Raw genomic sequence first — 15,768 nt, 5'->3', positions numbered from 1 at the left:
TGCAAGGGATGAGCAGTACAATGGTTGGTTCGGAAGTTGACTTAGTGCTTTTGGATGATGCCTGTCGTATTGAACCTGTTTTCAAGATACTGTTCAAATTTATCTCTATTCAAGGAATCATAATTAACCAAAAGCCTATCAGCGGCTCCTACTCGAGCGGGTCTCACAGCTTCACAGATTCTACGGTATGTTTTGATCTTTTCAAACCTGTCCTGGTACTTTTTAGTAAATTGAAACTTGTTTGGATTGTTTGCGGTTGAGTTTTCATGCACACAGAATAGCAAATCTCTTCGTCGAGGATCAATTGTAACACATCTTCCAACAGTTTCTTGAGCAATCTCTTGTGAAATGTACTGAATTGAGTCAACCATAACAACAAAACGAGCAGTATATCTGCTTTCACGATCCATTCTTATCTTGATCACAGTTACACCTACTCCATCCGTTTGAATAGTTTCTCTAAACTGAAACTCGTCATTTTCGTGGTGTTTGAGTGCATCCGAGTTTAGGTTAATTACTTCACACCAAAGTGCTATCTTATCTTGACGATTGGTTCACCGACGACTAAGATTATTTTGACAATTTTTTTTTGAATCGATGGTTGTGTAGCAAGGAATCCAAGAACGGCGTAATGGGAAGCAATTAAACACAGGTAATTCTATATCAATAAATGATAAAGCCAGTTCGTAAAAAGTCCGCATAGGTTCAATTGGTCTTGCTTTGGAATTGTAACAAATACTATTCCCACGAAACCGGTAGTCAACGGGATAACTGGTAAGGACAGGGCCAATAATTTCAAGAGCGTTATTGTAGATAGGGTCCCCAAACTGCTCTCCGTCCAATACAAAATCTTGAGGTAACCTTCTAGCTATAAGTTCCTTAAATCTTGTCGCCGGCTCAGTTATTCTCTGTATACTTCAGATTTTATCAGTGCATCAATTAATCATTCAAGTTTTCTATAAGCAATTAATTCGGCTTTTCTTTGTCGAATACGAAGTAGATGATTGACAGCTTGTCCAAGATGACTTCCCAAACGCATCTGAAAATTGTTGCTAGAAGATGTAAAGATCTTTGCTCCTTCGATTAAATATGCTTGCTGACCATAGCGGAAATCTGGTGGAACAAAACCAGTGACTTCCAAATAATCATCAGGATAAGGCTGCTCACATCAGACAAAATATATTGAGATCTTAAATAGGAGATGTACTAATACGGACAAGCGCCGTTTTTTTTTAAATTTTTCTTTTTGAAGGCCATTCTTTTTCCAAAACTGGTTTTTTTTTTAAAAAAAATATAAATACATATTATCCTGGAACTAGTGCAATTCGATTTTACTAAAATATCGGCAAGATTTTTTTTCGTTTGTTCCTGTTTTACCTGTTCTTTTGTCGTTTTCTCTGTTTCAATTTAATTTCTCAATGAATTCTCAAACTCGCCAACAAATTTTTCTCCTCTTCGAAATGTTAAGACAGCAAGAAGCTGTTCTTTATGCATTTAGTGAAAGCATTGCTACCGAGAACCAAGAAATTGTAGACTTGTTGCACCTTACTGTCAGTAATGTGCATTTGCTTAGAGAACAGCAATTGCAGTACGACTTTTCTGCTGCCGATTTTACGAGTGAATTTGGAATGGCTATGACTTCCTTGCCTTTGTTTATGACCGGGGCAGTTATCACCAGAACGCGAACTGTCGGTGTGGGTGCCACAAGAGAGTCTGAAAGATACACTTTTTGGGAGGTACAACATCCCAACCTCAACGACGACGACGAAAACCTAGTAAATAGCTTCTGTGCCACATATCGAATGGGAAGGGACTCTTTCAATTGGCTTGTCAACAGGTTGTCTACTCATCCCGAATTTGATTTTAAAACACCAAACCACGTTCCTATCTACATCCAGATAGCTACCTGTCTTTTGAGACTGGCCAATAGCCATCTTGGATATAGAAACATGTATGTCCTGTATGGCGTTTCGTATGGTAGCTATACCAATTTCACGAGGCGTACGGTGAAGGCCATCAAGGATGTGCTTAGCTATATGATTGATTGGCCTATCAATTCAGCCATGGTGAGTGCTATATCTGCTGGATTCAACAAAGGTCCTGGTGTGAGTATTCGTGATGCATCTGGTGCTATTGATGGCAAAAACGTTACCATTCATAACCCAACTCTAGCCGCTTATGGAGCAGGGTTCCGTGACCGAAAAACAATTACACCATTAAACTTACCGCTGTTTGTGACGATACATGTATGTTTACTTACATTCGCGTAGGAGAATCTGGTAATAATGACCAATATAAATATGAGAGTTGGAAACTAATTTACTTTGAATACACTAAGCAGAAGTCACGATGCCTCAGCCTATAATTCCAGTGATCTTAGCTGGAAGATCATGAACAATCCTGGGCATTACTTACCTAAAGGATTTTATTTTCTCGGTGATTCGGCCTATCCGACCATTGCCAATTTGGTTGCACCATTCCCTGAAAGTGAATGTCTCCGGGATTCGCGCAAGAGCTTATTCAACTATTCGCATTCAGCCAGAAGAATGGCCATTAAAAGAACTTTTGGTAAGTTCGTTCATCAGTGGAGATTCACACAATTCCATATTTACGTGTATAATAATTTGGATATCAATGATATCATCGGGTCGTGTGCTATTCTACACAATGCATGAACGGCAAGAGGGGAGCTAGGTTTCGATGGAGTGTTTCTTGAGCCTGCTGGTCTTGTAGTTGGAGAGCAGGGTGATACATGTGTTATAGGTAACCGAGCCCGCTTGCGAATCTTTAATGCAGCTTTTCCTTAAATGTGTTAAGTACCAATTGTTTTTGAAAAATAAAACAAATTTATTATTGAAGAAAAAACCCCATTATATTTTAGTCGATGTTATGAGGTTTATATTCATCGGACGAAGGATAAGTGATATCAAGCAATTCTGACGGAACAGGAGAAACCGTCGTGACATTGCCATCGATCGTCATTTCATTGGCCGAGGGGGAGGAGGCAGTGTTGTATGGCAGGATGCTGTTGGGAAGGGTGCTGCTGACGACGATGTTGCTGGTGTTGGTGTTGTTAGCCTCGGTGTTGTTGTACGCGCTGGTGCTGCTGGCAGAAGTACTGTTGAACTGATAGTCATTGGCGTCAGGAATACCATTGACATCTGGGCGGAAGTAGGGGCTGGTGTTGTTGGTGTAATTGTAGTCACCGTTTTCAAACGGATTGTAGCTGGTGGCGGTGTTGTTGCTTGAGCCGAAATACCCTTTCATTACCATCAGCATCTGGCGCTGGATATTCAGACTGGCCTGCATCTACTCAGCAATGCGAGACTGCACCTGGTCCCGTTTCTCCATGGACTCCAACATCTGACCGAAAAACGTTGTCGAACGAGCAACATATTTAGTGAACGTTCTATGCTCCGGCTTCCATGCTCCAAACGACGTGCCTCAATCTCATTCATAGAGGTGACCAGATGCTCGATCGTTTGGTTGACCGCTCTAGTTTAACTGGCTGCCCCACGAACCACACCCTTCTCAGCACCATCGTTTTTGACGGCACTTACTCGTCTAGCACAGCAACTTCACCACGATTATCTGTCGTCTCTCCAGCAAGAGAGGTATACACAGTAGTTGGCCTCACGGTGACCATCTCACTGGTGGGGTTCTCCATCGCATCATGGTAAAACCAGTTGGATTCAACCTATCATTGCGATGTCTGAAGGCAGCACAGAGAGCAGACCATTTAGACTTCAATGGACTCAAAGGTCTGCTTCCATTGGTGCTGTTTTTGGTCTTGAATGAGTGCAACATTCACGGTACAACTCATTTAGTTCAGCTAGCGTACGATTGGACTCCAACCGCTTGTTGTAATCAGCATACAATTCAATAAGAGCAAAGGTGCTAGCTGAATTTCCTTTTGAGTTCGTGTATCTGGTATCCGAAACTTAATAGTGGCAGCAGCCTCCGTGGCATCAGCAGTGGCAGTAGCAGGTGCGGCCGGGGTAACGGCGGCAGCAGCAGGAACGACAACAGGAACCTCCTGTTTTTCTGAAACAGTAGTATCATGCGACGGTTGCTACCATAGGCTACACCATTCCGTGTCACTTCAATAAATTGGTGATTGATAGGGTTGTTGTTGTTGTTTTGATTGTTCATTTTAAAGAAATTAAGGTAAGGAAACAGTAATAAAATTTTATTTTGTATTTTAGCATTTTAGTAGTCTATTTTAGGACCGTTTATTTCTGGAGGCTTCACATTCGATGCCCACAAATTTTTTATTTTTAAGCAGTAGATTAATAATAGATTAATAATAAAAAATTATGATAACATTATTTTTGACAGAATTCAATTTAGGAAAAAAATATTGATAAAAAAACATTTTAAAAAAAAAAAAACCGGAGCTTGTCCATATTAGTACACCTCCTATTTAAGATCTCAATATATTTTGTTTCATGTCAGCAGCCTAAATCATACAATTCTGAGAATTTGGTCCGTTATCCGTCAAGATCCAATAGGTTTGGGTACTCTGGTCCGTTATCCCTCAAAATCCGTTGATTTCAGTGTACTCCGGTCCGTTATCCCTAAAAATCCGTTGATTTCAGTGTACTCCGGTCCGTTATCCCTCAAAATCCGTTGACTTCAGGGTACTCCGGTCCGTTATCCCTGAAAATCCGTTGACTTCAGGGCACTCCGGTCCCCTTTCCGTTGTTATGCGATACTTCAGGGAATTCTGGTCTGTTATCAATACAGATCCGATACATTCGGGTTCACTGATTACATTTAACTAACAACCAAAATAGATTATAAGCAATTGGAAACGGTTCAAAAATGGTTCAAGCATTCTAAGCTTGTAGGGAAGTATCTTAGTTAATTTCACATATAAGATAAGTCGCAAATCATATCGGAACGTCCTTAAACGTGCGTTGGATTTCAAAATCATATATACAGTGCCTTCCAAAGTATCATAACTGTCAAGAATTAGACGGATGTTACTAGGGACGAGGACAGGTCTCTTTATAGTTACAAGGCAAGGCTAGGTACTGGGTAGGACTATAAGTTTTGCGGGAAGACAGACAAGAAAAGGTAGTAAAGCTAAGTTTATATAATAATAATAAGTTATACAAGATATCAGATAAAGATCTGTACTTGTTTAAATAATCTAAGGTTTTTATAATAAAATGAAGATAGTCTTAAGGACTATGTTCTTAACGTGAAGGGTCTGGAGTTAAGGCCTTGGGGAAGGTCTTGAGGCGAGATACTGTGGCGGGATCATGGGACGAGGGTGGTGGCGGATGTTGGTTTGGTCTTGAGGCGTGGTCCCATGGTGATGACTCGTGATCGGTCTCATGGTGGTGTCTGATGGTTTGTTCACATGAGCTGTCAAATATGATCTGCAACCACATGCAGATCTATGCGGGGGTGTATGCATGCGCGTATGCATTAAGGTATTGACCACGTGGTTCATGACAAGAGCTCCCTCTTTAGCCTGAGCTCCGAGAAGGCTTCCAGGCGATTCGGGATGTTCCCTATGGAAGTCATTTATGCGGTCAATGCAGTTAGTTAAGTTTTTGACAGGTAGCAAGCTTCTATCTATTACGCTGTAGCCTTTCCAGTGTACGAGGTATAATAGTTTATTTTTGTGGATTTTTGAAGCAACAATTTTTTCTACTTCATATTCTTCGTGTTCGTTTATAATTACTGGTGGCAATGGTTGTAATGGTCTTCCGACAATGGAATCTTCTTTATAAAGTTCCAGGAGGTTAATATGAAAGACAGGGTGTATGTGCATGGTTGATGGTAAATCCAGTTTGAATGAACGTGTTCCTATCAATTCCAAAACTTTGAAGGGGCCTAGTTTTTTGTGGTCTAGTTTTCCTGTTGGTCTTTGAGTTTTAATATTCTTGGATGAGAGCCAGACTTTGTCTCCTATATTTATCTTTGGTCCAGGTAAGACGCGTCTGTTATGAAACTTCTCATGATTTTCCAGTGCTGAAGCTATGTTAAACTTCATTTCTTCATGGAGGTTATGAATAATTTGGAGCCTATTATCAGCATCAGAACTATGTTTGTTAGTACGTGGTAGGGTTATACTAAGTCGAGGATGGAAACCTAACACGGCATAAAATGGTGTTATGTCGGTTGATGTATGCTTAGAATTATTGTAAGCAAACTGGGCTATGGGTAAGAGTGTACTCCAATCGGACTGTTGGTAATTAATAGAGCATCTTAGATATTGTTCTAATACGGAATTAACTCTTTCTGTTTGTCCATCGGTCTGGGGTGGAAAGCTGTAGAAAGCTTTTGTTTAATATTAATCCAGCGAGCATTGCTCGGGTGAAGTTCGAGGTAAATGTTACACCACGGTCGGATACAATGTCGTCCGGTAATCCGTAGTTAGCGAATACATGTTGTATAAATAATTGGGCTGTTCCTTCGGCGTCGATTGTGTTCGTCGTTGGAATGAATAGTGCCATCTTGGTAAATCTGTCAACGAATACGCAAATAGCGCTGTATTGATCAGAAGGTGGTAATTGGGTGATGAAATCTACGGAGATAGATTTCCACGGTGCATCGGGAATAGGTAAAGGTGCAAGTAACCCGTATGGCTTGTGTTTGCTTGATTTGTTTCGGTTGCAAGTGTCACAACCAGAGATGTAAGCTTTTATATATTTGCGCATACCTGGCCAGTAGTAGTTGCGATTGACCATGTCAAATGTTTTAGCAATTCCAAAATGTCCAGCTGCTGGGGCGTCGTGACATTCTTCTAGGATAGATCTTTTATAAATGTCATTATCGGGTACACATATTTGATCTTTAAAGAAAAGGATATCTGAGCTAAAGGTATAGCTACTGTCAGAATCGGGATTTTCAAGTAAGTCTTTAATTATTGGTCCGAAATAAGGATATTCAGGTAGGAGTTCGATAATATTATCTTTTATAGTATCAACTTCAGGAGTGAGAATGGTGTTTAGAAAAATCTTTGGATCGAGCAGAGTCATTGGTGTTGTACTTGGGGGGTTGCCTCCCTCCGAAAAAGGTTTATCTCTCCGAGATAGGGCATCAGCGGCTCCATTTTGTTTACCAGGACGATATTGTATAACAACGTTATAGCTAAGGTTTCTGCCCAACGAACTTGTCGTCGGCTGAGGTTTCTGGTAGTAATGAAGTATTCAAGATTCTTGTGATCTGTTAAAACGATAGTTGGTTCTTGGGAAAATTCGAGGTAATCTCGCCAATGTTTAAGCGCAGCGACAATAGCTAAAAGCTCCTTATCATAAATTTGATAGTTTGCTTCAGCGGGTAAAAGTTTACGGGAATAAAAAGCTATAGGATGTTGTACACCCGCACTGTCTTTTTGACTGCAGACGGCACCAGGAGCGTAATCGGAGGCGTCAGTCTCAATTATGCAAGGTAACTCAGGATTATAGTGAGCTAAGATGGGATTGTTACAGATAAGTGTTTTAAGCTGTTGAAAAGCTTTTTCAGCAGCATCAGACCACACAAACGGACAGTCTTTCTTTAGCAAAGATGTTAAAGGGACACATAGTTTTGAGTAATTAAGCACAAAACGACGATAGAAATTAGTTAAGCCAGTAAAGACTTGGATGTCACGTACACAGGTAGGTGTTTTCCAGTCGCGAATGTCAGCAATTTTCTCAGGGTCCATTGCGATTCCAGCGGGAGTTATAACGAAGCCTAGAAATTGGACAGAGGTTACGTCAAAAGAGCATTTTTCAAGCTTTAGGGAGAGTTTAGCATCTTTGAGCTTTTGAAGGACTAAACGAACGTGATTGGAATGTTGTTCTTTGGTTGAGGAAAAGATTAATATATCATCTAGATATACAACTAGAAAAGAGTCAAGATATTCTCGGAGTACGTCATTGACAAAGGTTTGAAAAGTGGCAGGTGCATTCATTAAACCGAAAGGCATCACTTTGTATTCAAAGTGTTCATATCGGGTACGAAATGCAGTTTTCCATTCTTCACCTGGTGCAATACGAATAAGGTTGTATGGTCCACGCATATCGAGCTTGGTAAATATGACTCCTGAATTGAGTCGATCAAGCGTCTCAGAAATCAATGGTAGTGGGCAACGGTTGGGTATGGTCATACGATTCAATCCTCGATAGTCTACGCAAAGACGAAGACTTTTGTCAGATTTTTTAACAAACAGTACTGGGGCACCAGCTGGCGACTCAGACTTTTGAATAAATCCTTTTGCTAGGTTCTCTTGGATATAGGCATATAAAGTATCAAGTTCGAGTTTAGATAAACTATAAAGTGGGCCAAAAGGTACTTCTGAGTTTAATTTTAAAGGCATAGTATGATCATACGTTCGATGAGGAGGAAGTTTATAGGCTTCAGCTTTGGAGAATACAATTGCAAAGTCAGCATACTTAGAAGGTAAAATTATTTTATCTTCTTTCTCAATTGGATGCTTAAACGTAGAAGTTGAATCTGAAGGATTATTTTTACTCAAAGGTTGTTGTTCAGGTACCTCATGTATTGTACTTAATTTATGCCGAAAAGAAGACGAAAAATAGTTAGCCCCGTGAGGGTAAGAAGAGTTTATTCTCTTATGTTGACAAATGGTATCGTAAGGATAACCAGAAGATGAATTGTAGCTATGGGATCTTGATCGCTTTCTTGCTGTTGGTGTAGGAGAAAAACCAGTAAGTTGATCGAAAGGAGATCGTGATTTCATGCTACAATCGAGGCGTTGGTTAACAAAGCTTGGGGAATAAGGAAAATATTTATCCCTGGTTGGTGATTGGGTTCGATCTACATCAATGGGATTATTGATGGTGCCAACTTCTTCAACCTTTGGTGAGGGAGACCAAGCACGAGAGGAAGGAAATTCAGGATCAAACCATTGAACAAGATGAGGCGAAGGAGAATTAGTCCATGGCATGATTGGACCGGGAATATAGGCTGGGCTAGGCGAGTGACCAATATACGACGTATTATCGGAATATTGTGGGCTGGTAGCACGGGAATAATTGTCGTAAGACGGTTGGTAATGATATTCAGGAGCGCATTTGTCGTCCAAACAGTACATGGTTGCGATACCTTCGGAAAAGTTGATGTACGGGTTGTGCTTGGATAGCCAGTTGTAACCTAAAACGATGGTATTTTCAAGATTCGGAATGGCTATGAGGGTTACTTCTTCAGTATGGTCCGTGCCAAAAAGATTCATGATGATAGTGGTGTTTTTATGGCTTGTAACTTTGGTTCCTTCAGCGCATGTAATAACTGTGTCGCGAATATCTTCCATGTCAAAGTTATAGTATTCAGCAAATTCTTTGTTAATAAATGAAGCCGATGCACCAGAGTCAACCAAGGCATAAGTAGCGAATGGGTCATTGGGTCGATCAATTGCGACGGGAAGGACAAAGCTTCGAAGAGCAACACTTCCAATTTTGTTGGATGGCATAGGAACAGTGGAGTTGGTTCTATGGTCTAAGCAAGTGGTGCGAACAGGGCCATAAACGTCACCTATATTTTTTTAATTGTTTATGTTATTCAGGTAGTGTTGGACGGGTTCGTTGTTAGGCTTTACGATGGTACTTGTCATGGATTGCAGTTGATAATGTACCGGGGTTTCTTGTTTGGACATGAATTGGCAAAATGAGTGTTACCTCCACAATAGCTACATAGATTGTTTTTTCTTCTGCGCTCTTTCTCTTGTGGGGTCAAAGGGCCACGAAATTTGTTTGTGGTGTTGGTTGTGGCTGCATGCATGGAGCCTAATTCCATGGGAGTGGCAGCGGACGAAGTAGGAGTCGAATGCCAGGATTTATTTTTGGTTCGTTGGTTGGACATTTCGATTGGGACTGGAATGATTAACTCGCTGATGATGTCGGTTTGTATTGTTAATTGCTTTTAGGACAGTGAGGACGTTGTCAATGCTAATAGCCTTGTTAATAAGTTTATCCAATTATGTGAACGGTTCACATCTGGCGAGTTCTTCTCGGATAGTGGATTTTAAGTTCAAAATGAACTGCGAAATTAAAGCGTGAGGACCCCATTTAAGTAGCATAGATAGTCTTCTAAAATCCGTAGCGTAAATGGAAACAGCTGATGTTTGTTTAAGAGCACGAATAGCAGTGTCGGCTGTGACGGTCGGGTTGGAGTCACCAAAAGCATTGGTGATTGTTTCTTGAAAGATGGAATAATTTCTCAACACATCATGTTGGGTTTCGACTGGTGAATTTACTTGAGCCAAATATGGTTCCATGTAAGCAAAGGCCTTGCCAGAAAGATGAGAGATGGCGAAAAGAATTTTCTCACGATCAGTTTTGAATTTTACTTGATCTACTGCAAAGCAAATGGAAAGCTGGGCAAAGAATGAATTACAGTGGGTAGCTTTGCCGTAAAACGTTTGAGGGTCTCTAACTTTAATTCGGGATATTGTAGAAGCCGTTGCGGTAGGATTGGATTCGGTAGGAGTAGATGCGTTGGCATCAGGATTGGGAGCATTAGCAGCAGTCTTGAATACAAGATTGTTGTTAATGAAGCTGTAGACTTCAGCTTGGACAGAAGAAAGTTGTTGTTGGGTTTGCTCTATAAGGCCAAGAACGTTGTTTTCTAGTGTCTCTCTAGCGGTGGTGTTATCCTGTTGGATGCTTGATAAATTTAAATTTATTTGTTCCAACTGGTGAGGGAGTGATTCTTGAAGAGCGTTGAAGCGGTTCATTAAATCTTCTAAGATTTGGAGATACTCAGGTGATAAGGACATGTGGTACAGAGAAAGATGTACAAAAACGAGGAAGAAGAGGGTACAGAAGACGAGATACGAGGAACGAGGTACGAGATACTAGGTACGAGAAACGAGGTACGAGAAAAGAGACAAAAAAGTAAGAGTAAAGAGGTTCTTTTTTGGATCTGATATAGTGTCAGGAATTAGCCGGATGTTACTAGGGACGAGGACAGGTCTCTTTATACTTACAAGGCAAGGCTAGGTACTAGGTAGGACTATACGTTTTGCGGGAAGACAGACAAGAAAAGGTATTAAAGCTAAGTTTATATAATAATAATAAGTTATACAACATATCAGATAAAGATCTGTACTTGTCTAAATAATCTAAGGTATTTATAATAAAATGAAGATAGTCTTAAGGACTATCTTCTTAACGTGAAGGGTCTGGAGTTAAGGCCTTGGGGAAGGTCTTGAGGCGAGGTACTGTGGCGGGATCATGGGACGAGGGTGGTGGCGGATGTTGGTTTGGTCTTGAGGCGTGGTCCCATGGTGATGACTCGTGATCGGCCTCATGGTGGTGTCTGATGGTTTGTTCACATGAGCTGTCAAATATGATCTGCATACACATGCAGATCTATGCGGGGGTGTATGCATGCGCGTATGCATTAAGGTATTGACCACGAGGTTCATGACAGTAACCTGTTAAGGTTTTCGTATTTTGTGTAATGACATCACATAATGATTCATAGGGAGACTTTCCAAACATTTTTATTTTTCTGTTTTTTGTTATTATTAAGTTATGGATCCGGTTAACAGCGCTTCATAGGAAATATAGAAGCTATTATCACTATTATAAGATGTTAAACCCTTTTTTTTCATAACCTTTACTGAACCATTTTTATTCTAAACATGTAACCCATTTTTGAGTCTACCACATTTTCGTTTAAGACAATGCTGCTCTAATGGTGTCATTGCTTTGGAGTCTGGTTCTAGTATTGGTGTATTGAACAGAGCCATAAACAAAATAAATCAAGATAACCTGTTCAATTAGTAGGCCTGTGAGGAGTGGATCGGGCCAAGAGCAGAACAGAATAATTATTAGGGTGAGAACAAAAGAAACAGACATTATATATCTATTAGTATTAATACATATATAAAAAGGAATGAAGGTAGAAAAAGGTTTATTCAGAGGAGCAAGAAAAATAGATAAGATCTTGAATACAGAAATAAGAATAAATAAACATGCTGTTATTTATCTTTATTGACAGATTGGGTAAACAAAGGTTGGGGTGATCAGATTAACAAAGACAGACTATTAGTCATAGGCCGTTCCCAAGCAAAACTTTTTTTACGTTTTCGGAACAAAAGTATTTAGCTCAAAATAGTAATTTAAACTATAAAAAACATTTTACCAGCCAAAATTTATGAGTGGTTGGGCAATTTACAAATTAGTAATTTATACCCTCGCAGGTGGGGGCTATAAATTACAAAAAAGTAAAAACAAGTGTGACATGACTTAAAATAATATTTTTAATTACTAAACTAGCATGTCTTATTTACTGGTTGTATATGGGTAACATTGCTATCCTCAGTATACTAAAATTATAAGCTAGTACTTATACTGGGGGGACCAAACCTTTTTACAAATCGAGCGATTTGTTTTTGAAAATAACGTTTGCTTGGGAACGGCCATATTTAGTTTGGGACATCTTTGGGGTAGCGGGAATGAACACAGATAATTTCGCAGATAGATACAGAGGATAACATGAGCTGATATTATTAATGTTTTATAAGGGAGTTCAAAGGCAGAGGTACCAAAGAAACGCATGTTAAATGGTTTTACAAGCACAAGGGACAACGGGGATACATTATATGGAACACAGGCGTTAGACAGGATACAATAGTGATGTTTGACAGTGACATGTGTGACAGGAGACAGAGAACAGGGAACAGGTGGAACAGGAACAATGGGCTAGTTGGGTTTCAATAATGGTCTGAGACATTTTGCATGACTATATGCAACTGAAACATAGGCGGTTCATTACAGTCCTCTAACTATCAACCGGCGGGCTGACCGATCGTCTTTCAGTTTTCGACCGGCAGGTTGACCGTTCGTAAATTATTTTTTGACCGGTCGGTTGACTGGTCGATGTTTAATTGCTAAAACGTGGCTGTAGTGTTCGTTATTTCAAAATATATGGAGCTTTTACAAAAACTACAATAGCAAAAGGTCAATTATTGTGTCCAAGGCCTATTTGTATATTGAGCTGAAAATTTGATGGCTAAAAAAATAAACCCATTTTCAATTTTTTTTTACGCAATCTCTGCCATGAACTTAACATAATCATACTCCTGATTATTATTCCGCCTATTTACGTGTGCAAAGAATGTCCAAAAAAACAGAAGTTTACTATTTTGGTTGCCATGGAATCTCCTGTAAACTCTTACCCAACATAATAATTGCCTGTGTTGAAGTTACGCAACTCCTTGTAAAGTATATCACTACAGGTGTCTACTTCTAATGTTGTATTTTGAACGAATTATAAATAACCTGACTAAGTATTTCGATACCATGTCTTATATACCAAATAATGCAATACGAATCATTTATCATGGAAGACAATTAATATAACGTGTCCGTAAGCATGAACCTGATAAACTTTTTGCTCTTTTTTAATTAAAATTTTATACCCCAAAAAACGTTTTGCTACAGATTTCTGACAGACGAACGATTGTAACATTGATTTGAAACATAAGCAATTAGTTTAAATATTAGTTATAAAAACGTTTTACTGATAGTTATCAAACATTATTAGTGCTAAAATATTAAAGCGGGGGAGTATAGGGAAAGCCCGTCGTTTGAAAGAAACAAAAAGAGCAGACAGTAATTTTTTAACACCCGACTTCGATCCAATATAAGGCTATAAGATGACAACGAAATGCTTCTAATTTAAACATCCCACCCGTCTTTTGAAACGTAAAGCAATGAATGCTTATCGGTTTTTTTCTTACCATTTTGTGCGTATACAATGATGGTAGAATAGACATAAAACAGCTATTTCTGATAGTAAAGTAACGATAGTATTTAATATAGCTCTCGGCTACTATTAAAAGAAGAACGCGAAAAAGTAAAACGGAAGAATTGGACTTTTGAACCTACATACAAAAAGTCGCTTTCCGACAGGTACGCGATTGAATCCAAAATGCATATTGGAAGGTGGTGATGGACGTCAAATTTCTTTAACTCTCACCCTTTTTATTGTTCGACATCAAACACAAAAAAAGCATAAATAACTAAATTAAACAACGTGCATATTAGTATCAAAAGCGAATGTAAGTACAAGGTAAACCAATCATCTTGTAACAGATAACCAATTATTTTTGTTAGATCCAGAAAACCATGCCATCTTATTAGTCAAGGTTTGAGAATGTGAAGCATTCAAGTACCAACCGAAGAAGGTGAGCTCTTTTTTTATTTTAAAAATGTATATATATTACGATGTACATAATCAGAACAATCTACGGCCTTGCCAATTGGTAGGAGACCGATGGCAGTGCCAATGAAAAGAATTGCCGGAGAAAACCAAGACGGTAGCTTTTCCGGTAAGAAAAAAAAAATTGTACGCCACCAACCCGTACGTCGATGACGAGGCTTCGTTTTAAAATGAAACTAAAAAATCCGATGAAACCAATGTGGTCACACCAGTACAGGTGCCTACCAGCTCTGCAAAGGAGGCTGATGCAATTGTAAAGCCCACAATGGCGATTAGACAAAACATGTCTGTCTTAAATTAGGAACTTCGACTTAAGGCGATTAGAGTATTAACAATGCCTACTCTGACCTAAACTACCCAGCACGAAGATACAGACAAGTTTTTAAAAGACATCTTCTTTTATTTTAATGCCGCTCAGACATACTATGTGTTGCGAAAGTGTATCCAATATGTTGGATGCTATCACTTTTTCTGTTTCTTGAAAGAGTCACAATTACAAGGCAAATGATTACACAAGAAACACATGCAAAAAATTAAAGGTAAAACATACATGGCCTATTGCATACTTTAAAAATTTAACCTTCTTTCAATAGACGGTCAACATAGTAAGTACCAGACCAAACTATTAAAAGCTGCTGGTAAAAGACTCCATGTCTTGTTCAAGGAGTTTAAGTACCGGGCTCTTGCTATTGTAATTCCTTACTCCGTTGCAGCCTTTGAACGATGGAGCAGGGAGAAATTCAAGAAGTTCATTAGTATTATCAAGCAGGATAAGGCCTTAACCAGGGAACTACAATATCTTCAGCTTCGCTCCACTTTCTTGGACAAAACTGGAGAATTACACTACATATATTATAAAGACAGAGACTACATTTATTGCAATGATATTCAAAATAATAAAGAAGTTCATTTTTGCTACTTGGCTTTCATTCAAGGTCGTAGTGTTTCATTGACCCTAATTGTGACAAAATGAAATATTTATACGAAAGACCAGTATTTTATTTTAAATTTTCTTCCTTTCTTATCAATAACAAGAGTCGCGGCTCTTTACAAGGTAACCCACAAGCAAAACGTAGTAATGTAGTGTGAGAGACTAACGCGGTGAATCGTTCTATTAGAGTGCCAAGACCTATAAGAAGGAATCAGTACGACATTCTTCTTCCATGTATAGAGTCATCAGTTTGGGTAGATAAATTGAAGTCAGCAAAGACAGAGTCAAGTGATAGACAAGGAACACAAACCCCGAGCTTCTTCAAAAATGAGTCAAGCTAAACAAAAAAAAAAGAGAGAATGTATCATGGTGGCCTGTTCATAGTAAGTGCATTGATTGATAGCCAAATAAAGTAGATTCTTTATGAAGGGGGTTTTACTTTAAACAGTAATGATAGATTCATTTTGTTTACACAGAAGGATGATGAACAAGTGAAGAATAATATTGAACAATGAAAGAAAAATTCAGTGGGGTATAGTAAAGGGAACAACGCTAGCAGTAAAACGATGTATCAAATATTGACCGAGAAGCTGATATTTTTAATACAGGTCTTGGTGCAATTTGTAAAGATGAACGTATGCTACTAT

The 15,768-nt window shown here is 39.1% G+C and overlaps 2 protein-coding genes across 2 annotated transcripts; one reads left to right on the top strand and one right to left on the bottom strand.

The window, feature by feature from the left end:
• Window positions 1-41: 41 nt before the first annotated feature.
• EV154DRAFT_430754 (uncharacterized protein) lies at window positions 42-779 on the bottom strand (the record flags this gene model as incomplete). The annotated part of the gene is made up of 2 exons (XM_051596557.1): window positions 42-541; window positions 566-779. Coding segments are annotated over 2 exons (714 nt in total), but the record flags the coding sequence as incomplete, so codon positions are not given.
• Window positions 780-13,685: 12,906 nt separating this feature from the next.
• On the top strand, window positions 13,686-15,163 carry EV154DRAFT_487179 (uncharacterized protein; the record flags this gene model as incomplete). The annotated part of the gene is made up of 6 exons (XM_051598954.1): window positions 13,686-13,768; window positions 13,791-13,880; window positions 14,016-14,040; window positions 14,112-14,139; window positions 14,210-14,299; window positions 14,784-15,163. The coding sequence occupies 6 exons, from the start codon at window positions 13,686-13,688 to the stop codon at window positions 15,161-15,163; spliced, it is 696 nt and encodes a 231-aa protein (XP_051451742.1).
• Window positions 15,164-15,768: the final 605 nt, after the last annotated feature.

Source organism: Mucor mucedo (assembly GCF_025094135.1).
Source record: "Mucor mucedo strain NRRL 3635 chromosome Unknown EV154scaffold_174, whole genome shotgun sequence".
Taxonomy (NCBI): Eukaryota; Fungi; Mucoromycota; class Mucoromycetes; order Mucorales; family Mucoraceae; genus Mucor; species Mucor mucedo.
This window is presented reverse-complemented; position numbering and strand designations above follow the sequence as displayed.